Source organism: Heliangelus exortis, chromosome 31 (assembly GCF_036169615.1).
Source record: "Heliangelus exortis chromosome 31, bHelExo1.hap1, whole genome shotgun sequence".
Lineage (NCBI taxonomy): Eukaryota > Metazoa > Chordata > Aves > Apodiformes > Trochilidae > Heliangelus > Heliangelus exortis.
Window position 1 is genome coordinate 54754 of NC_092452.1, and position 21323 is coordinate 76076.

Genomic DNA, 21323 nt, shown 5'->3' on the forward strand with positions numbered 1-21323 from the left:
CTCCGGCGCTTGAGTTCCGGGTTGGTCGCGCCGGGCTGGGGGAGCGGAGCCTCAACCCAAGAAAAACGCAATAATTTCACTTTATTCTTCAAGCCGGAGACGGGTGTGCGCAGCCAGAAGTTAAAACAAGTCAAGAAGTAGAGAAAGTGCGGTGGGGAGGCGTTAAACCCCCCCAAAAGGCCCTTTCTGGCCCTGCAGAGCAGAGGCCCCGGGGTTGCTCGTTCATCCCCGTTTGGGTTTTAATCCTCAGCTGCGTTACCGAGAAGGAATTTCAGGCATTTTAGGGCTGTTAGACTAAATAAAGGTGAAATATGTCAAGGGTAAAGGGGAGGATTTTAGCTCAGTTGCTTACAGGCCGAGTGGTGATTTTTTTCCTCTGAATTAAAAGGAAAAAGTGAGCAGGGATTCCTGAGGGGATTTTACTGAGGGCTTGATGGGAAACTTGGTGGAATTCTCGGGAAAAACAAAGGTTCCAGAAAATCTTAAAGTCCTGGGAAGTTGTCAAAATTGCCACAATCTCATTCTGGGTGGGTGAGCTCGGTTTAAAAAAAAAATATTAAAAAAAAAAAAGCTCTTCAAAAACTAAATGTTTTCTCCTTCCTGCTGCAGGCACATGAGGCTTCATGGTTCCACTTTTCTGTATTTCTATAAAGAAGTGAGAAGATATTTAGAAGAATTCTCCCTTTTGCCAAGAAAAAATGGTAATTCATGGTTTTTTTTCCTTAAAATGTTTTGGAGAAAACCCACATGAAGAACAAAGCAAGCAATGGGGTGTCAATGCTTATTAAGACAAAGAAAACAGAATAAAAACATTAATCATACACTTCACAGCCAGATGTTAAATTAAAAATGTGTATCTAAGCTAATTTTAAATAAATAAAAACTTTATGGATGATTACATAATGCTGTAGTCTGAATTTCACAGTGGTAAACAGGATGACAGAGAAAAAAATTGCATTTAGGGTGAAAATGAATCTGGTTTGCACAACCTTGGTTTTAGGACAGGCAGGACACATTTTATTGCATTTATTTAACTCAGAAATGCAGTGCAAATTTTGACAAATCAGGACATGAATTACCAGGAAAAAAAAAAAAAAGGTTGCTAAGGGAATAATCATAAATATAAAATACAGAACACCCTGGTGAGGGTGAAACTTCAAAATTCCAAATAAAGGCTCCCAAAAGCAAAGAGAGACCACTAAAAACTCCCACTTCCCACCCCCCTCCCATGAAACCCAAACCTCAGCACCACTAAAAATTGGGTTCTGGTTTTTCTGTAGTACCCCAAAACCTCAACAATTCACTGCTCGACCAGTTTTCCTCATTTTGGCTCAAAATTCCAAACAAAAGCAACCTGGCTACCAAAAGCAAAGAGTGGCCACTGAAAACTCCTGCTGGGCCTCAGCCTCCCACAGAACCCCCCAAACAGGACCTTGAACAATTGGGCTCTGGGTTTGTTTTAGGTTTTAGTCCCTAAAACTTCAACCATTTGACCCCAGGGCCGCTCTCCTGTTGTAGAATTGGGCTCCAAAATTCCAAATAAAGGGACCTGGCTACCAAATATGAAGAGTGGCCACTGAGAACTCCTGCTGGGCCTCACCCTCCCACAGAACCCAGCGGTGTTGCCATGGAAACCACACCTCGGGAGTGGGCCCATTGCATCATCACCGTGCGGCCACGTTTCATCATCACCGTGGGCCCATATGATGTCATCACTGTGCAGCCATTTTGCATCATTACCATGCGTCCCCATTGCATCATCAGCACGCGGCCATATGATGTCATCACCATGTGGCCACGTTGCATCATCAGCACGCGGCCGTGTTGCATCATCACTATGCAGCCATATGACGTCATCACCGCGCGCCCACATTGCATCATCACCAAGCGGCCATATGACGTCATCACCGTGCGGCCATGTGACATCATCACCACGCGGGCGCGTTGCATCATCACCGTGCTGTCATATTACGTCATCACCGTGCGGCCATATTGTGCGATCACCGCGCGCCCACATTGCGTCATCACGGCGCGGCCATGCGGCTCCGGTTGGCCCCGGGCGGTCCCGCCGCTCTCAAGGTGCTCACGGCTGCCGGAGCCGCGGCCGCTCCGGTGCGGCTGGACTGGAGCTGCCCCTCGGGTGAGGCCGCGGCGGTGGCCGCTCCCCCGTCCCCTCCCGTCCCCTCCCCCGTCCCCTCCCGTCCCCTCCCGTCCCCTCCCGTCCCCTCCCGTCCCCTCCGTACCGCGGGGACCCCCCCGGCACCGGCCCCGGCCCCGGCGTGGGCTCCCTCCCCCGCGGGACTGACGGTCCCGCTTCCCCCCGCAGAGCTGAGTCCCCCGTGGGTCCCCGCGCTGGAGCTGGAGAGCGGCACCGTCCTCTTCTCCCCCAACGCCATTTGCCAGTGAGTGCCCACGGAACGTGGGAGGGGAAGGGGGGGGAGCGGCCCGCAGGCTGCAGCTCCCCCCCTGTCCCCCTCAATCCCCCCCAGGTTCTTCTTCCTGTCCCGCGGGGAGGAGCCCACGGACCTCAGCAACCAGTGGCTGGAGTGGGAGGTCACGGAGCTGCAGGTGGGTGCTCCAGGGGGACAGCAGCCTCCATCTCTCCCCCCCCCCTTCACTGCTGCCCCCACCCTGAGCTCTCCCACTCGTGTCTGTCCACAGCCAGCGGCCTCGGCAGCTCTGTACGCCCGGCTGGTGCAGGGCAGGAAGGGGCTGGAGGCTCTGGGGAAGCTCTTGGCTCACATAGAACAGAATTTGGCCAGGAGAGGCACTGCCTACCTCGCTGGGGTGAGTGGGCAGGCACCCACCAGTGGGTAGGGGGTGCAGGGGTGTTCTGCTGCCTGGGGGAGGCCACTGGTGAGGGGCTGGGTCCTGGAGATCAGAGCCCTGAGCTGAGCCCCAGGGCCACCTCAGTGCCTGCTGCTGTTTTTTCTGGCCCAGGACACCAAGTCAGTGGCTGATGTGGTGGTGTGGGGCACCCTGTTCCCTGTCCTCCAGGATGAGACCAGCCTGCCAAGTAAGAGTCAAAACAGGGCTGCTGGTTTGAGCAACCCTCGAGTTGTTCCTTGCGTCCTTTTTATGGTGATAAGGATCATGCTGCTTGCTTTCTCCACCCCACAAGGTGAGCTTCCTGCCCTGAAAACCTGGTTCCAGAGCATGACACTCTCAGAGGCCTGCAGGAAAGCTGCTGACTCCATCCTCACCCCAAAAGCACTGCAGGAATTCAAGTCCTACCTGCAGAAGCAGCCTCCACCCTGCCTGCCCATGGAAAAATCCATCAGCAACGAGCCTGAGGTCTGGCCCTGGCCCCAGCCCTCCTGCTCCACTCCCTCAGCCTTTCCTCCACCTCCTCCCCCTGCACAGCCCTGGGCTCTCCTGGCTCAGCCTTAGCCCAGGGGTGGGGGGCTGGGGGTGACAGGGCAAGCCCATCACTGGGAGCACTTTTTTCTGCAGGAGGAGGAAGGCTCTGAACGTGCCCTGACAGAGGAAGAGATCGCAGCTGCTGCCGACGCCTGGGCCCGTGGTGCTGCAGCACTGCCCAAACCCTGGCAGCCTCAGAAACCTGTGTGAGTCCCAAGAGAACGGCTGTCTCAGAACACCCAGGGGGGTCTGGCAGGGACATTGTTCTGGAATTGGGGTGGCCCTGTTGCTCCTTGTCCCTGCTCTGACTGCCCCTGCCCACGCCAGGCTGCCCGTGGAGGGCATGAGGAACATCCTGATCACCAGCGCCCTGCCCTACGTCAACAACGTGCCCCACCTCGGCAATATCATCGGCTGCGTCCTCAGTGCTGACACCTTTGCCAGGTGAGACCCCTCCCCAGGGGTGGGGAGGCCCCCTGGGGGGCCTCAGGACCGTTTTGGGAGCTGTGGTGCCCCCAGCAGCTGCAGAGGTGTCAGAGGTCCCCGTCCCCAGGTACTGCCGCCTGCGGAACTGGAACACCCTCTACGTGTGTGGCACGGATGAGTACGGCACAGCCACCGAGACCAAGGCACTGGAGGAGGGGCTGACCCCTCAGGAGATCTGCAACAAGTACCACGCCATCCACGCTGACATTTACAGGTGGTTTGACATCTCCTTTGACTATTTTGGCCGCACCACCACACCCCACCAGACCAGGTGAGTGGCTGTGTCCCACTGGTGTTGAGGGATCTTGGGAGGAAAACCCCAGCGTGCCTGCTGAGTGCTTTGGCTCTCCAGGAGCTGCCCCCATCCTTTTCCTCTCTTGTCCCAGGATTGCCCAGGACATCTTCAGGCGCCTGCTGGCCCGAGGTTTCCTCTTGGAGGACACTGTGGAGCAGCTGTGCTGTGAGAGCTGCCAGCGCTTCCTGGCCGACCGCTTCGTGGAGGGCACCTGCCCCTTCTGCAGCTACACGGAGGCCCGGGGTGATCAGTGTGATAAATGTGGCAAACTCATCAATGCTGTGGAACTGAAGGTGGGACAGGAGGACTTGGGGGGGAGCAGCTTTGCCTAGGACCCCCCAGCCTTGTCCTGGGCTCTCTGCAAACCACGTTCTTCCTCCTGACAGAACCCACAGTGCAAGCTCTGCAGGAGCGTCCCTGTGGTGAAAGCCACCCGGCACCTCTTCCTCGACCTTCCCAAAGTGAGCTTCATCCCTAGGGGAGGGCACGTGGCACCCCCCTGGTACCACTGGCCATCCCTGTGTGTCCTCTGCAGCTGGAGAAGCAGCTGGAGCCCTGGCTGGAGCAGTCCCTGGCCAGGGGGGACTGGACCCCCAACGCTCGCTACATCACCCGCTCCTGGATCAGGGATGGGCTCAAACCCCGTTGTATCACCCGTGACCTCAAGTGGGGCACACCCGTGCCCCTCGATGGCTTCCAGGACAAGGTGGGTCCCACCTGGCCCCTTGTTGGCTGTCTCTGTCCCCCAGACACCCTACTTTTGGGGGTTCCCTGCTCAGGTGTCATTCTCCCCTCAGGTTTTTTATGTGTGGTTTGATGCTCCCATTGGCTACTTGTCCATTACAGCTAATTACACCCAGCACTGGGAGAGGTGGTGGAAGAACCCACAGCAGGTAGAAGGCTGGTGCTGCTGCAGGGTGGAGGTAGGGACAGAGCTGGAGGAGGCCAAGGTCCAGTGATCCCCTCCTGCCTCCCCACCTCTCTCTCAGGTTGAGCTCTACAACTTCATGGCCAAGGATAATGTCCCCTTCCACAGTGTTGTATTCCCCTGTTCACTCCTGGGTGCTGAGGACAACTACACCCTGGTGAACCACCTCATTGCTACAGGTACTGGGGGGGTCACCAGGGATCCCACACAGGCACAAAACTGGCTTTGGGGTCACCTTTGAGCTCAGCTTATGCCCCTCAGCACTCGGCTGGTGTCTCCCTGTGTGTTGTGGAGCTGCCCCAGCCTGGGTGAGGGTGGGATCTGTGCTCAGCTCTCTCCTCCCCTCCCCAGAATACCTCAACTATGAGGATGGGAAGTTTTCCAAGAGCCGGGGTGTGGGAGTGTTTGGGGACATGGCCCAGGACACAGGCATCCCTGCAGACATCTGGCGTTTCTACCTGCTCTACCTGCGGCCTGAAGGGCAGGACAGTGCCTTCTCCTGGAGTGACCTCATGCTCAAGAACAACTCTGAGCTGCTGAACAACCTGGGCAACTTCATCAACAGGTCCTAGGCCAGCCTGGGGGGTGGCATGGGCCCTCTCTGCCCTTAGGCTCTGCTCATCCCTGCTCCCCTTCTCCCTCCAGAGCTGGCATGTTCGTCTGCAAGTTTTTTGGTGGCACTGTCCCCAGCATGGTCCTGACACTGGATGACAAGAGGCTTTTGGCCCGTGTCACCCTGGAGCTGCGCCAGTACCACCAGCTGCTGGAGAAAGTCCGGTGGGTGGCTGAGACCCCAGGATGGGAGTGGGGCTGAAGGTGTCCTCAGGATGGGAAAGCAGAGCCCAGGCACCCCAGCAGCCACTCAGTCCCTTCTGTCCCCCCCTCCCAGCATCCGTGATGCCCTGAGGTGTGTCCTGAGCATCTCTCGCCATGGCAACCAGTACATCCAGGTGAATGAGCCCTGGAAGAGGATCAAGGGGGATGAAAAGGACAGGTAAGAGAGGCTGGGGGTTGGCAGGGAGGGAAGCTGGGGGGTGCATTAATGGTTTCCTGCCTTTCCAGGCAGCGTGCAGGCACAGTGACTGGCGTGGCAGTGAACATGGCTTCCCTGCTGGCTGTCATGTTGCAGCCCTACATGCCCAGTGTCAGCTCAGCCATCCAGGGGCAGCTCCACATCCCCCCTGACTGCTTCATCCTCAGCCACGACTTCACCTGCACCCTGCCCCCCGGGCACCGTGTGGGCACTGTAGGTGATGGGATGGGGAGAGGGGGGCTGTGCCCCGCAAGCAGGGGAGCTCAGGGTGCTGGTCCTGCAGGGGTGAACCCCTCTTTTCTTCCTGGTTCCAGGTGAGCCCCCTTTTCCAGAAGCTGGAGAACCATCAGGTTGAGGCCCTGCGCAAGCGTTTTGGGGGAGGGCAGGTGAGCAGGGGCTGCAGTGCCCCCTCCTCCACTCTGGGCACCTCCCAGCCTCTGCTTTCTGTCCCTCCTCACTTGCTGTCTCTCCTTTCCCAGCCTAAAGGCTTTGTAGAGCCTCAGGTAACTCCCTGGCTTCTCCTCAGAGGTGGTAAAGCACCCTGCCCACCTCCAGGACAAGCAAGGGGGGCACAGAGCTGCACAAGAGGGGGAGCTCAGTCCCTGGGGGGCTGGGACCAGGACTCAGATTCATTTCTGCCCTTCCACAGGCCAAGCAGAACTCTCCAGCCTCAGGGTCCCCTCCAGCCCCAGCAACCCAGGTGACTCCAGGTGACCCCCAGCTGATCCAGCTCTTGACAGAGGAGGTGGCCAAGCAGGTGAGTGACAGAAGGGACAAACCCTGTTACGTCCTGATGCCACCAGGCCCTTACCCCCTTCCCCACTTGCCCCAGGGCAACCACGTCAGGCAGCTGAAGGCCAACAAGGCAGAGAAGGCCCAGGTTGATGCAGAGGTGGCCAAGCTGTTGGAACTGAAGAAGCAGCTGGCACTAGCTGAGGGAAAAAGCCCAGAAATCCCTGTGCCCAAAGGGAAGTCGAAGAAGTAACAACTGAGCTACTCAGAGACCACTCTGGGTGTTACAAGTGTGTAATAAAATGCAAAATATATACAGTGGTAGCTGGAAGGAGTCGTGTTTCCCCCCCAGCATCAGTCTGTGCAGAGCCCCTGCAGTCCATGGCTGCTGGGGGTTGGAGTTTGGAGGTTGACCATGCGGTCGATGAGAGCTGCTCTGGTGCTTTCCACCTCAGCACTGAGCCTGCAGATCTCTGCCCTCAGCTGCTCGTTGTGGGCTGTCAGCTCCAGCACCCGCTGCTCGTTGGCTCGTTCCTGGTGCTGCTTGGCCAGCTCCTTGCTGGACCCCGGCCCACTGCACCTCTTCCTCTTCACCCCACGCCCTGCAGCCACCCTCACCTCCTCCTCCTCCTCCCCTCTGCCTGCCTGGGCTGGGGGGCTGCTGCTGCTGCTGGAGGCCAAGTCCAGCAGTCCCAGTGGCTCTGACCCAGCTGTGCTCTCCAGCTCCAGCAGCTCTGCAGCCAGGGCAGCGTCCAGCTCGCAGCCCTCTGGGTCACTGCCCGCCCCCTCCGTGCTCCACAGCGGGGCCCTCTTGGTCTGCAGGGAGAAAGGAGGAGCTGACCTCAGATGATGGGTGCCCCGCGAGGTCCTCCCCCAACCCCAGGGGGATCGCTGGCCCCTCACCTGCTCAGCCCCCCAGAGCGGGGAAGATCCGCAGGGCTCCGATGCTGCCAGCACCTCCTGCAGGTCCTGGTACCAGGCTTCGAGTTCCCAGATGGGCAGAGTGCTGCCAGGTGTCCCCGCAGCCAGCCCCTCGCCTGCCATCCTCACCTCCGGGCCAGTGTGGCGATGGAGGCTGCAGAGAAAGGGGGGGGGTCAGGCCCTGCCCTGGGGCGATGCTCCCTGCAGGGCGCCGCTTCCCTCCCCCCTTACCTGTTCTCAGGTGTGATGGCCGACGAGGACAGATTTTCCCCTGGATGCCTGAGGGGAGGGACAGGGTCAGACTTCGCCCCCCACGGCGCGACCGCCCCGCCCCGCCCCACCCCACCCCACTCCTCGGGGCATCGACAGCTTTGAGGGGGGAGGGTTAAGGATACAGAGGGACCCACGGGACGGGACGGAGCGCCCCACGGTGTCTCCCCAGAAACCTCCGTGACGAGACCGGACGGAATTCCTCAGTCACCGCATCCACCGCACTCGGGGCCGCCTCCGGACCCCCTCCCCAACATTCCCGGGGATGTCGATACCCCACACACCTTCCCGGGAAGCCCCAGCGGCCCCTCTCCCCACACACCTTCCCGGGCGGTCCCAGCTGCCCTCCGCCCCACTCCAGCCGCCGCCTCTGTTCCCCTCTCATGCTGCTCCGCTTCATCCCGCGCTGCTCCCGCGACTGCCGCCTCCCCCGCCTGCAGCGCTGCTTTTAAGGGCCCTCGCGGCTGACGCAACTCTCTCCTCACCCGTAGCCAATGGGCGCTCGCTACGCCGTGACGCAGCCAATGGGAGCAGGTGGTAGGGAGCGCGGCTCCGCCCACCGAGCAGGAACGGCTCCGCCTCATCCCCGCCCGGGGCTGCGACCCCCGCGCTGAGTCACGGGTGATGCAATGGCGGGAAATCCGCTGCCTCAGAGCCCCGGGCACAGGGCACCGGCTTTCCCTGAGCCATCGGATTGCCAGAAGCTGAAGAGGAGCCAGCAGTGTGCCCAGGTGGCCAAGAAGGCCAAGGGCATCCTGGGCTGGCTCAGGAACAGCGTGGCCAGCAGGTCCAGGGAAGGGATTCTGCCCCTGTGCTCAGCCCTGGGGAGGCCGCAGCTTGAGTCCTGGGTCCAGTTCTGCGCAGGGAGTTGTAGAGAGTGATGAGGTCTCCCCTGAGCCTTCTCTTCTCCAGCCTCAACACCCCCAGCTCCCTCAGCCCGTCCTCACAGGAATTCTGCTGGATCCCTTCACAGCCTCCTTGCTCTTCTCTGGACCTGCTCCAGCACCTCAATCTCCTTCCTGAGCTGAGGGGCCCAGAACTGGGCAGAGCAGCACAGTGACAGCTGCGCAAGCACCCCCAGTGCAAGGGAAGGCCGTGCACCCGTGCAAAAGTTTGCACACCAGCTGTGATTACACAAGGGTCCCACATAGGGGACTGTGCAGTCACCGCTGTGTCCTTGATTTAGGTTTGATTTTGCAGGGAGGGGCCCTTCTTCACAATCGCTGCTATTCCACAGGGGTCCCCGCACACCCACCCACAACCGCACAGGGGTGCTCCTTTCACACTTGCTCTCATCACGCGGGGGCCGCTGTTGCACGAGGGGCTTTGCACAGGTGGCACGGGACGCTTTGCACATCTTGCACGATTGCCGGGGGGGGGGGGTGGCGGTGGCGGTGTTCCTTGCACACTCACCCCGTTGCACGAGGGTCCCTCCGCTCCTCACCCGCGCAACCCCGGGGCAGAGACTACAACTCCCATGGTGCCCCGCGCGGGGAGAGGGGGCGGAGCCTCACGCTGATTGGCTGGGACGCGCTATTTGAACGGGGCGCGCGGTGCTGCCTCTACCCGAACGACGGCGGCGGCGGATGAGGGGAACTTCGCGCCGCGGAGGGGCTGTGAAGGTCTGGGGAGTGGGGGCTATGGGGTAGGGGGTGTGGGTGTAGGACAGCGATGGTGCTGTAGATCCGAGAAGCAGGGGAGGGGGAGAGCTGTCAGGGAGCTGGGAAGTCGTGTTAGGGCCTGTGTGCCCTCGGGGAGTGAGCAGTGGGGCTTGGGGAGGCGATTTTTGTCATCTCAGGGGCTGGGGGGGAGGGAGTGGTGGACGGGACTGATACCCCCAGAGTGCTGGAGAATGAGGGAAGGGGACTGGGAGATCCCTGAAAACAGTGGGGAGGTGTAAGCCTGGCAGCTGGGGAGATGGGGGGGTCCCACACCATTGCCTACCTCCCCCCCCCAGTCCCCTTCACACATGGAGCACCTCAAAGGAGCTGATCCTGCTGCCCCACGGGACTGTTGTGGTTGTGTGAGCGATTTGCTCCCCAAGCTGCAGGTGAGTTGGGGGCTGGGAAGATCCAGCCCCATCTCTATGGGGAGAGGACCCACCCTGGGGTGTTCTGGGGGTCTGACACCTTCTTCTCCCCAGAAATGCCTCTTCAGCTCCCGAGGAGATGCCTCTGACCCCAGCCGAGCCTCCCGGCTGCAGAGAAGCCAGACGTGTGACAAGCTCCTGCGTGTCTGTGTCGAGCGAGTGGCCAAGCCCTGTGGCTGCCCAGCCCACGCCTCCAGTTTGGTGGCCGTGGCTGAGGATGCTTGCCATGGCTACCTGAGAGCCACTCTGCAGCCTGCTCCTCTTTACCTGGAGAAAATCCTCTACCACCTCCTGCGGAACGTGGCCAGCCAGGGGATCGGTGATGCCTGCTGGAGGGTGGCCGAGCTCCTCCGTGCCAGGCTGCTGACTTACTGCCTCAGCCAGGTGCCCTCCGAGGACTTCAGGGCCATTGTCCACAGCAGCTTCAGCGTCCTCTGGAGAGGAGGGGACACCTCAGCCCAGCAGCAGGACGAGGGCAGAGCTGCCCTCTCGGTCCGGCTGCGAGCGCTGCGCTTCCTGCTGCTGCTGGAGGAGGAGGAGGAGGGTGGGGGGGGCCCTTTGCCTCCTCTGCAGCCCCCCTTCTTTGCCTCCCGTACGGCACAGCAGGCAGCGTCTGCTGCTGCCCTCTACAAAGCCCAGCGGGCACCGTCCTTGGCTTTTCTCAGCCAGCAGCTCCAGGATTGTTTGCTCGAGGTTCTGCGGCAGGAGGGGACGGATCCGCCCTCCCTCCAGCGAGCCCTCTGCTTCGTGGAGCTCACCCTGGAGCGGTGTCGGCATCTCTGCAAGGGCGACCTCCACCGCAAGGCTGAGGAAGTGGTCAAAGATGCAAGCGTCTTCCTGAGGGCCGCCGGCACCTCTGCAAAATCTTCCAGTCGTCTCCTGTCCCTCCTGGATGCTGGGGTCAAGCTGAGCTGGGTGCTGGCCAAGGGCACTGGCTCTGCAGGGCCAGCCTTGTCCCAGGCTGCAGAGGTTCTTGGGGTGGCAGCAGAGGCCTCAGAACGACTCCTCAGGGTGATGGCTGAGACCTCTCAGTTCATCATCTCCTCCCTCAATGAGTTTGTGAAGCTGAGCAACCATCTGCCCTTTGGACAGGAGGATGTGCTTGGCCTCTGGGCCTTCACCCAGGGGCACTGCAGGGTCCTCCACCAGCTGCTGGAGAGGGTGAGGCTGGGTCTGGGGGTGGCAGGACCTTATAACATGCTCAGTCAGAGCCTCTGTGAGCAGCTGGAGGCTTTGGAACCCTGCTCCAGGCTTCACCCATTAACAGGGTGTTCCTCTGTGCTGTCCCCATCCTGACCAGCACTGCCTGGGGCTGCCCAGGCTCCAGCAACACCACTTTTCTCCTTCCCTTCTGCAGGTTCCTCCTGAAGGTGTCACACAGAAGCTCAGTGTGAAGCAGCTGCTCTACCACACTCTTCAGCTCTTTGCCACCGTGGCCTGTGATGCTTTCCAGTGCTCTCAGGTACCAGGAGCTGAGGGGACAGTCCCAGGTGCTGAGGGTGGGTGAAACCCTCTCAGCACTGGGTAGCTTCTCCCTCTAGAGGGGTTTTGCTGGTGGGGTCAGAAGGGGCTGCTCAAATTGTGTGGGGGGGGGGTTTCTGTGGTCCCCAGCAGCCTCTTGCTAGCCACCCTTCCTCTCCTGCAGGCTGTGGACTGGCCAGGTCTGGAGCAGCTGGTTACAGGCTGCCAGAGGAGTGTGGTGTGGATGCTGGGAGGGCTGGAAGGGCTCCCAGAGAATGAAAGAGCCAAGTACCTCGACATCACTGGTGAGTGAGGTGCTGGGTGGGACTGAACCCAGAGCCTTTCCCCTGCCTCGGCTCCAGAACTCATTGTCCTTGTCCTTGGGAATCCGTGGGGGGGATTCTCTGCCACACAGTTTGTGGCTGGTGGGGCCAGGATGGGACAGGACAGACCCTGGGCTGGAGAAGGGGAGGGCTCATTCTCTCTCCATCACGTTTTTTTTAATGTTTGGGTTTCACTTGTGGCAGCGTCCTGCACGTTCAGGCTGGCTTACATCTTTTACAACCAGAACCTTCACAAGGAGGCCAGCTCTGTCTGTGAGATCTTCTGCAAGGGGCTGCAGGCAGCAGATGCCTCCATGCATGGAGAGCTCCCTCCAGAGAGGGTAAGTGCTTGTCTGGTAAAAATTCTTCTGGCAGAACTTGTGCTGAGCTGAACTGTTTTGATCCCAGTGCCAGGGGCTCAAAGGAGAGGATGGCACCAAGGGGATGACCCTAATTCCCTGCTCCAGGGTGTTCCCTTCCCCCAGGGGAGGGAAGGGGTGTTAGGATCTGGGGATTTGCTCCTTTGTGGAGCTGAATCTGGTTCTCTCTGCTCTCCCTGCAGCTGCACAAATGCTTCAGGCTGTGGGTGGAAAGCCACCGCAAGCTGGGGCAGCTGGAGGGAGCCCTGGAGTGTGTGGGGCTGTGGTTGGCTGCACTGCAGGGCCAGCTGGGGGAGGTGCTGGCAGAACCTGTGTCCCTCTGGGTCAGAGTCAAAACTGAAGCTGCAAAACGAGGAGCTGAGAACTTGAAGCTCAGGTAAGTCCTGGGAAGCTGCCTGGGGTCTGGGGAGTGGATGTTGGGAGAGCTGCAGTTCCTCAAGGGGTAAAATAATGATGTTTCTCCATGGGAGATATTCCTAGCTCTGGGCAGAGCCCCAACACAGGTGGTTTTTTTCTCCCAGGACCCTGAAGGAAGGCTTGGAGAGGCACAGCCTGGACACAGAGGCTTTGGTGACCATCCTCTTGGCAGAGCTGAAGGCTTACAAGAGCCTCCAAGGGGACACAGGACAGGAACGCTACAGTGTCCTCTGTGACTTGCTGGAGCTCTGCTCAGAGGAGAGTGGCTGCCTGCACCAGAGAGCTGTTGGCTTGATAGAGCTGGCCCAGGTCTTGTGCTACCACAACTATGCCCAGCAGAAGGACTGGTGGGTGGACACCACCCCGATCACCTCCTTCTGTCCCTGAAAGTCCCCAAGGAGCATTTTGAAGCTCTCAGAATTTAAGGAGCTGGAGCGTTGCTGCTCTGGCAGTTTGCTCTGAGGAGTACCTGTCCTTCCCCTTAAAATACTCAAGAGGTTTTGGGGACCAAGGGCTATTTCTGATCCCTCTCTCTGGCAGCTCCTCTGTGGACTCAATCCATGAAGCCTTGAGGCTCCTAGAATTGGTGCCCAGGAGTGCCCAGAACCAGGCCCAGCTCCTTGATGACCAAGCCCAGGCTCTGCTCTGGCTCTTCATCTGCACTCTGGAGTCCAAGATGGAGAAGGTGGGTGGGAGATGGCAGAGCAGGGCTCTGGGACACCCAGACATGTCTGGATCTGGGAACACCATGGGGCTTGTGTCAAGAATCCTCTGCAGCCTTGGGATCACCAAAATCCACCTGCTGGAAACCCTGGAGTGTTAATGTGCATCATGTTTTCTTCCCTGCTGCAGAGCATAGAGAGGGATCAGAGATCCAGAGATGAGAAGCTGAAGAATCTGGATGAATTTGAGTCCAATGACCTCAACCATGAGGACAGGCTGCTGGAGGACAGGTTCCTGTGTGATACCATCTCCTGCAACCTGGCAGCAGAGAGTGGTGAGGATGCTGGCAGGGTTGGGCCCTTCGTGCCAGAAAGCCCCGTGTGGCTTTTTGGAAAGGTTTGCTTTCAGGTTAGGGTTAGACCCGTGGAAGTTTAGGCTTCAAGTTAGACCCATGGTGTCCCCTCAGCTCTCTCCAAAAGCCTGGATGATGCCTTTGCCTTGTGGAAGCAGCTCCTGGAGGCACCAGGAGTCCCTGCTGTACGCAGCCCTGAGCAGACTGTGGCTTCCCTGCGCCTCCTGGCAGCTCTCTACAAGCTGCTGGCCAAGGTGACCCTGCTGGGGAGGGGTGGCACTGTCCCCAGGCACCCAAACTGTCTCTGAGGTGGTCTCTGAGTGTGACCATGTTGGTTTTTTTTTCCTGCCTCCAGCCCTTGCAAGCCATGGAGAGCTTCCTCCTGGTCAGAGACCTGTGCAGGGCACTTGGGGACAATCTGGGCATGGCTGGTGCCCTGTGCCAGGTCACCAAGCTGCTCTTCCAGCTGGAGTGTTCCAGCTATGCCCAGGTAAGTCTGGCAGGGAGGAAAGGAGCCATGGGGCTTGCTCTGCTGATCCCAGGTGCCACAGCCCTCGTGTTGGCTTCCAGCTTTTCCTGCAGGAGGTGGAATCCTGCCTGCAGCAAGCTGACCACAGTGACAGCTCCTTCCTGGTGCTGCAGCAAACCTGCCTCCTGCTGTACAGCCAGCTGTACTGCACCACCTCCCGGGTAAGGCTCCTAAAAACCCTTTTTTTGTCTTGGAAGTAGTGTCAGGGCAAGAGGAGGCCACAGCTCTGCCTGTTTCCCGTGTTTCCCATTACCTCTCCCTGCTGATCTTCAGCGTGGAGTCACTCTGGACCACAAATGGTGCCTCTCTCTCTCTCTTTCTTTCTTTCTTTCTTTCTCCCTTTGCAGATTGAAGAGGGGCTCACCCTGTTGCTGAAAGTGCTCCAGAACCTCCCTCACCAAAAAACCACAAAGCTCTGGTACCTGCTGAGAGCCCAAGTCCTTCAGCTGGTGGCTGTCTACCTGAGTCTCCCCCCTGCCTGCCTCTCCCTGGAGCTCAGGCAGCAAATCTTGGCACGAGGTAAAACCCTCCTTGGGAGCACTGGGCTGAGAGGAATCATGGACAAAACTCCCTATAAATGTTTGACCTCTGGGTTTTTCCAGATTGGCCCCTTGGGAGGTGATGAAAGGGAAATCTGGGGGGAGTTTCTCTGTGCTGGGGAGGGTCCCTAACCCACAGCCATCCTTCCCCAGGCTGGAAGACTCCTGAGACAGCTCTCAGTGAAGCTCAGAAGCTTCTCCGTAGCATCATTCTCCTGCTGATGGGCAGCAACGTGCTGGGCTGTCAGACAGTGGTGTCTGATGTTCAGTTTGTGGATTGTGGTGAGCTCCTGTGGACAGAAAGCTGGAAAACAGTCCTCTGGAATCCTCTGGAAAGAGTCAGGCTCTTTGCCTGCCTCTCTGCTCATCTTTTTGTCTCCCCTCCTAGGGGACAACCTGCTGCTGAAGTGGCAAGTGCTGGCTGACATGCTGGTGTGCTTGGAGCACCTGGTGGCTCTCCTCAGCAGGTTGGAGATGGTGTCTAAAGCCAAAGCATTCTGCTTGGAGGCCACCAAACTAGCCAAGAAACTGCAAGGCACCCAGTGGTGAGTGAAAATCATGGAATCAGAATGGTCTGGGCTTAGAAAAGACCTTGGAAGATCATCCAGTCCACGCTTTAACCTGACTCTACTGATCTGGTTTAGCCCACTGCTAAACTGTGTCCTTCAGCACAGGGTCTGTAGGATTTCTGAAGACATCCAGGGATGGTGATCCAACCACTGCCCTGGGCTGCCTGTTTCAGTTGGTTGTGGAGCTGGGGGACAGCCTGGCCCTGAGTTTGGGAGATGTTTGATGAGGGATGAGCTGCCCTGTGGCCTCGGGAGGCATCGGTGTCCTTGTCCTTTGGTGGGGTGGGTTTGGCACCTCAGTTTGGTCTGGAGCAAACAGCTGCTCTGGTTTGTGTTTGTATCCATCTTGTCAGATGAGGTGTGAGCTTCTTCCTTGCTGCTTTTCTCCCTCCTCGCCTTGGGGATGGAGCAGTTGGAGGTTTTTGGGTGCTCTGAGGGCTGTTGTCTCCTCAGGTGTGCTTCCTTCCTGGTGCTGAAGGCCCAGCTGGAGCTGCAGCAGAGTCACCTAGAGCTGAGTAACTTCAACCTGGAGCAAGCTCTCTTCCTCCTGGAGTCTGACACCAGTGAGTCCCTGCTCCAAGCTCAGGGGAGGGAAATGGGGGGGCTTGAAGTGAGCCCTCAAACCTTGGGCAGTGCCAGGGATGGCTCCTTTTGGGCTGGGGTAAAAGATCTGCCTCATGCAGATGTTGCTGGGTTGGCTGACACCCTGTCACCAGGAGGTTGCAGAGGTTTGGGGTGATTATTATCTGAATTTTGGCTCATTGAGAGATGACTCCAGCTGGGAAAGATGTTTCTGAGAAAGCAGAAGTGTGGGATCTTCCTTTCCACACCCCTCCTGGAGCTGGACATGGTGGCAGCTGGAGGGGGAATCCTGAACTAATCCTCTCCTCCACCCACAGAGTTTGAAGCCAGCAAGGAGCAGAAGGACCAGACAAAGATCCTGCCTAGGAAGGGCAAACTCAAGGGCAAGAAGCTTCAGCACCCCAACTCTGAGCCTCCTGGGGATGAGGAATTTTTCCTGAAGGGCCCTGCCCTGGAGTTTGTGGCCCCAGCCAGCGGGCTGGCCAAGGCAGATGCTCTCACAGCCTCCCCAGAGCTGAAGCCCAAGAAGAAGAAGCAGCAGCAGCTGACTTTCCTTACCCACCCAGCCTCCTGCTCGTGCTGCCTCTGCTCCAGCCTTGTTCTCTCTGCTCTCTGCCTACGTTGGCTCCTCTCCTGTGCCCAGGGCAAGCTGGCAGCAGGCAGGGTGGCCCAGGGCCTGGCTCTGCTGAGGGCTCTGCTGCTGCGCTGCTCCTCTCTGCCCGCTCGTTTTGCTCCTCTGCTGAGGGACAAGCTGTGGGGTGGCTCTGCCAGCAGCCAGGACCTGCCCGTGCTGGAGCTGCTGCATGATCTGATAGCTGCTGCTTATGCTGTGTTGGCTCTGCAGAGCCTGGCTAACCCTGGGCTGGCTGAGGAGCTGAAGGAGGAACTGGAGATGGGTTTGAACTTCCTGGCATCCTGCAAACCCCACTTGCCCGGTTGGGGAGTCTCCAAGGCCACCCTGCTGCTGGCCAAAGCTGTGGCTGGCACCTCCTGCCTGGCCTCCCAGCATGGTGGCTCTGTGGATGGTGTCTTCACCAGTTCTTGGACCTGGCAGCTGCCCACCCAGGCTCCAGCAGAGCTTGGGGCTACGGTCGTGCCCCAGACTCTGCAATCAAGCAAAACCCGATCCCAAAGGTGCAAAACTACCCCCACTGTGCCCAAGCCCAGAGGAAAAAAAACCCAGAGAACCAAGTCTGCAGCTTTGCCCAGCACTGACATCTTTGCTGTGGGTGATTCAGACAGTGAGGTGCCTCCCATCATCATCCGGGCAGTGCCAGTGCCCCACAGCCCTCACCAGAAAGCCCCAGCCCCCACCCCAAGGACTCCCTTTACCATCTTCAATGAATCCTCCCCTCGGGCTGCCAAACCCTGGCTCCTTCGAGCCCCCAGAGGCTTGGGAAGGGTCAAATCTCGCCTAAAAGTGAGTGAGGAGTGAGGAGGGAGGGGGGGGGAGCAGCCCTGGACACCTCTCAGCAGCCCTGACCCCCCCCTTGTCCCTCTGCTTTAGGTGACATTCAGTGATGACAGTGATGTGGAAGATCCTAAAGTGGGGCTGAGCCCCAGAGCTGCCCGCAAGACCTCCTGTGCCCAGAAAGCTCAAAAGCCCCAAAAATCCCCCCGGGGGGGTGGGCAGAAAAGCACTGCCCAGCCCCAGAGAGGGAGGCCACGTGCCCACCAAGCCAGGGCTGGAGAGAAGAAAAAGCAGAGGACCCCCAGGACAACGAGCAAGAGAGCAGAGGAGGAGAAGGAGCTCCTGAGGGCCATTGAGGAAGAGAAGGTGGAGGAAGAGCTTGAGATCAGCTCTGAAGTCCTGGAAGCCTCCAAAGAAGAGAAAAGAGCCCCAGGTGAGCTGGGCTGGCTGCTCCAGGAACTGGAGGGGGGGGATATTGTTGTCTTGATGATCCTTTAAGTGGTTGTGTCAGTCTGTTCCCACTGCTGGCAGCAGTCCCAGGGATCAGGTGGCTCCTTCCCTCCCCACAGGTGGGAGATGGCCCAGGCAGGAGGGTGCAGGCAGGGAGCACAAGGTCCTGTGGCAAGAGGCCAGTGAGGACATCATGACAATGCAGTGTCTGCAGAGGGGACAGTCCCTACACCCAGAGGGGACCCTTTCCTCTGCCCTGCCCACAGGTGGGGGTTTGTTTTTTGGGCTGGTAATGGGTTTGTGACCTCCCTGTGTTGATCTTGACCCAGGGGGAGGACTGTCTGATTTCCTCCCCGTTTCCTGGGGAGGAGAAGCAGGCAAGGAGCTGGGTGGGTGTCAGGCTGTGGGCTGAGTGTCCCAGGGCCACTCTGAGAGCCTCCAGTGTGTGGGATACTGGTGTGCACTGGGAGCTGGTGGGTATGCTGGGGGTGCTGTGTCTGTCCCCTCACCACTGCTGGGGGCATTGCCTGAGATTTTGGTGCCTGATCCTGTCCTGGTTTTGCTGCTTGGTTCCTTCCAGATGTTTCCTCACTGAACACAATCCTTGAGCTCCTGAAAGATGCTTTCAACTGTATCAGCCACTGCCCTCCTGGGGTGCTCTACAGCCAGCTCTGCCAGCTCCTGGCTCTTGCCATGGGCAACCAGGACCCCTTTTCCACTGCCTACCTGCTCTCTGAGTCTGTCTCTGTCACCACTCGCCACCAGCTGCTCAGCATCATCCACAAGAAGATTCAGTGAGTTCCTTGTTCTCTTCCCAGCACACACACAGAAAGCTTCATCCACCAGCACCTCAGCAAAGGGGATTTTAGGGGGGTTCTTCCCCCTCTGACTGCTTTTGCCTCCACAGCAAAGAGAAGAAGTTGGGAGTGGATGTGACCGAGCAGCTCCGTGGGCTCTCCCTGCAGGAGGGGAATTCTGACCAACGCAGCCACCACCTCACTGAGCTCCAGAGACTTTTCATGTTCAGCTCCACAGGGTTGGGCTCTGGGGAGCAGGAGGACTTCCAGACACAGCTGGAACAGATCCCCAGTGGTAAGGGGCTGATGGGCCTGGGCAGCTCATCAGCCCAGAGGGTGCAGCGGGCTGGATGGTGCCTTTTGGGTGCTGTCCCTAAGGTCTGGGTGTGACTTTCAGGGGTGACTGTGTGTGTGTTGACCCTTGCCAGCATCCAGCCTGGCTCCCCAGGGCACACCCTGCTCCTGGCACGACTGGAAAAGGGCACACCTCCCCTCACCATCCGCATCCCCCCCACGCTCAACAAGGTGAGAGAGGGCAGGGGGTGGGAGAGGGGCAGCCCAGGCACTTTTTGGGGGGTGGGATCACAGCTCCCCTTTCTCCTGCAGGTGCTGCTACGTTTGCTGAGTGACTTTGATGCCATCCAGAAAGAGCAGAAAGAAGCCAACAGCTGCACAGACAAAGAGAGCTGGTGGCTGCGTCGCTTCGAGCTGGATGGCAAGATGAAGGTGAGGGAAAATCATCCTGTGCTCTGCTCTTCTGGAGAGCACTGAGGGATCTGGACCCCCTGCTGATTGACCTTTTACAGAGCCTCATCGAGACCCTGGAGATGGAGGTTTTGGGCTGCTGGAGGGGTGTCCTGATCCCCACCAGCCCTGAGCCTGCTCTGGCCAAGGAAGCTGCCTGCTTGCACCCCCAGCTCTGCCACTACGGCTGGAGGGACCCGGATCCCACCCTGCTCAAGGTGCCTGGGGTTGGGTTCTGGGGAGCTCAGCTGCTTTGCCACCACTCACCTCTTTCTCCATCCCACAGGTGGTGCTGAATGCTGCTCCCCTCCTCACCCCCCATGATGTGCAAGCTCTGGCCTTTGGCCTCTGCCCCACGCAGCCCCTCCAGGCTCAGCTCCTCTTGCAGGGGGCGGTTGAGAAGCGCAGAGCTTGTGCCAAGCAGTCCCCAGGCTCCCTCGTCCTGGTGCTGGATAAGGTGAGATCCCTTCTCTGCTTCCCTTCCTCCAGGCTCTGCTGCCTCCTCCCTCCTGCTGCTCACACCTTCCTCTTCCTTCCAGCACCTCCAGAAGCTGCCCTGGGAGAGCATGGTGTGCCTGAAGACCGTGCCAGTCACCCGCCTCCCTTCCCTGCGCTTCCTGCTCAGCTACTCCCTGGCACAGAAGGTGATTTGGTGATGGGGGTGGGGGGGACAACCCCACGTGCCCCAGGCTTTGGGGGAGCCCTCCTCAAACTTTTCCCTGATCTGGCTCCTCTGTGTCCCCCTCCCATCTCCAGCAGCAGCAGGCAGGGTCTGTGCTGAGCCGCGGCGTGGATCCCAACAGCACCTTCTACGTCCTCAACCCCCACAGCAACCTCCTGGGCACTGAGGAGCGATTTCGAGAGTGGTTTGAAAGGTGGGTGGGGATCTCAGGGAGCTGGGGAATTAGGAGAGGGGGGGTCTGTGCCCCCTTGATCCCTGCTCACCAGCAACTCTGCAGTGAACCTGGCTGGAAGGGGGTGACAGGAGCCGTCCCGAGCCCTACCCGGATTCAGTCGGCTCTGCAGGAGCACGATCTCTACATGTGAGCATCACCAGGGCTGCGTGGGGGAGGGACACAAACACTAGTGGGGGGTGTACAAGAGCAGCTGATGCTCATTAGGACTCTGTCCCTGTAGCTACATGGGGCACGGAGCAGGTGCCAGGTTCCTGGATGCCCAGACCCTGTCTCGCCTGGATTGCCGCTCCGTGTCTCTGCTCTTTGGCTGCAGCAGCGCCGCGCTCGCCGTCCGCGGGAGCCTCGAGGGCTCTGGGATCATCCTCAACTACATCATGGCTGGCTGGTGAGTCAGGGCCGGGGGCTCTCCGAGCTGTTATTTGGGTGGGAAAGGGGCTAATTCTTCCTTTCTCTCCAGCCCCTTCGTCCTGGGGAACCTCTGGGATGTGACAGACCGGGACATCGATCGCTACGCCCAGGCCCTGCTGCAGGGCTGGCTGAGGGGGGGTTCTGCTGCCCCCCTCCTCTCCTATGTTGCCCAAGCCCGCCAAGCCCCCAGACTCAAATACCTCATTGGGGCAGCCCCTGTGGTCTATGGGCTGCCTGTCTGCTTGAAGTGAGGGCAGAGGGGGAGTCCTGTCCCCCCCTGTAAGGCAAAGGTGGGGACTGGCAGGGATGTGGCAACCGTTTTAGTTTTAATTTATTTTAATGGATGCGTTTTATTGGGGTATTCTGTGACAATAAAGCTGCTGCTTTTGGCCCTCCTCTTCCTTATTTGTTCTCTGTCCTCAAGGTTGGACCCTGTGGCTTCCTGCCCTTCTCCTGGAGATGACCTGGAGCCCCCACTTTTCTTCTCCCTCCCGGTGTCCCTTGGTTTTTGGGGTGGGAGTGGGGGTGCTGCTCAGGGCTCTGTCCTTAGGATCCTGCTGGGCTTTAAATCTTGGATGCTGGATGTGCTCTTGGAACTGAGGGAAAGGGGGTGCTGGACCTGGAGAACACTGGGCTGGGAGCTGGGGGTGAGACTGGGATCTCTTTG

At 59.0% G+C, this 21323-nt stretch overlaps 3 protein-coding genes across 8 annotated transcripts; 2 read left to right on the forward strand and 1 right to left on the reverse strand.

The window, feature by feature from the left end:
• Window positions 1-2032: 2032 nt before the first annotated feature.
• MARS1 (methionyl-tRNA synthetase 1) lies at window positions 2033-7152 on the forward strand. Of its 2 annotated transcripts, XM_071729412.1 has the most exons (22): window positions 2033-2140; window positions 2327-2402; window positions 2490-2568; window positions 2662-2787; window positions 2941-3016; window positions 3122-3294; window positions 3454-3566; window positions 3688-3804; window positions 3914-4117; window positions 4233-4434; window positions 4528-4602; window positions 4677-4847; window positions 4939-5034; window positions 5131-5248; window positions 5421-5634; window positions 5715-5846; window positions 5959-6063; window positions 6132-6315; window positions 6417-6488; window positions 6582-6605; window positions 6752-6859; window positions 6935-7152. In XM_071729412.1, the coding sequence occupies exons 1-22, from the start codon at window positions 2038-2040 to the stop codon at window positions 7085-7087; spliced, it is 2721 nt and encodes a 906-aa protein (XP_071585513.1). In that variant the 5' UTR covers window positions 2033-2037; the 3' UTR covers window positions 7088-7152. The 2 variants fall into 2 exon arrangements, with proteins under 2 accessions (XP_071585513.1, XP_071585514.1); XM_071729413.1 differs by lacking the exon at window positions 6582-6605.
• On the reverse strand, window positions 7113-8468 carry DDIT3 (DNA damage inducible transcript 3). Its single transcript, XM_071729414.1, has 4 exons — window positions 8348-8468; window positions 7987-8034; window positions 7738-7909; window positions 7113-7650 (listed from the first exon to the last, which is right to left on the reverse strand). The coding sequence occupies exons 3-4, from the start codon at window positions 7876-7878 to the stop codon at window positions 7189-7191; spliced, it is 603 nt and encodes a 200-aa protein (XP_071585515.1). The 5' UTR covers window positions 7879-7909; window positions 7987-8034; window positions 8348-8468; the 3' UTR covers window positions 7113-7188.
• A 1509-nt stretch (window positions 8469-9977) lies between these two features.
• Window positions 9978-21003, forward strand: ESPL1 (extra spindle pole bodies like 1, separase). 5 transcript variants are annotated; one of them, XM_071729432.1, is made up of 30 exons: window positions 9978-10075; window positions 10169-11275; window positions 11472-11576; window positions 11760-11880; window positions 12103-12239; window positions 12461-12654; window positions 12800-13042; window positions 13236-13380; window positions 13548-13692; window positions 13825-13964; window positions 14066-14200; window positions 14281-14400; window positions 14587-14758; window positions 14932-15060; window positions 15167-15323; window positions 15801-15910; window positions 16247-17349; window positions 17437-17773; window positions 17910-18062; window positions 18371-18584; window positions 18698-18882; window positions 18985-19112; window positions 19194-19313; window positions 19394-19549; window positions 19618-19788; window positions 19871-19975; window positions 20088-20206; window positions 20291-20374; window positions 20469-20633; window positions 20706-21003. In XM_071729432.1, exons 1-30 carry the CDS (start codon window positions 9995-9997, stop codon window positions 20905-20907), a joined length of 6483 nt encoding a protein of 2160 aa, XP_071585533.1. In that variant the 5' UTR covers window positions 9978-9994; the 3' UTR covers window positions 20908-21003. The 5 variants fall into 5 exon arrangements, 4 of the variants coding, with proteins under 4 accessions (XP_071585533.1, XP_071585534.1, XP_071585535.1 ...); XM_071729433.1 differs by having other exon boundaries at window positions 20091-20206; XM_071729434.1 differs by having other exon boundaries at window positions 17910-18056.
• The last annotated feature ends 320 nt before the right edge of the window (window positions 21004-21323 follow it).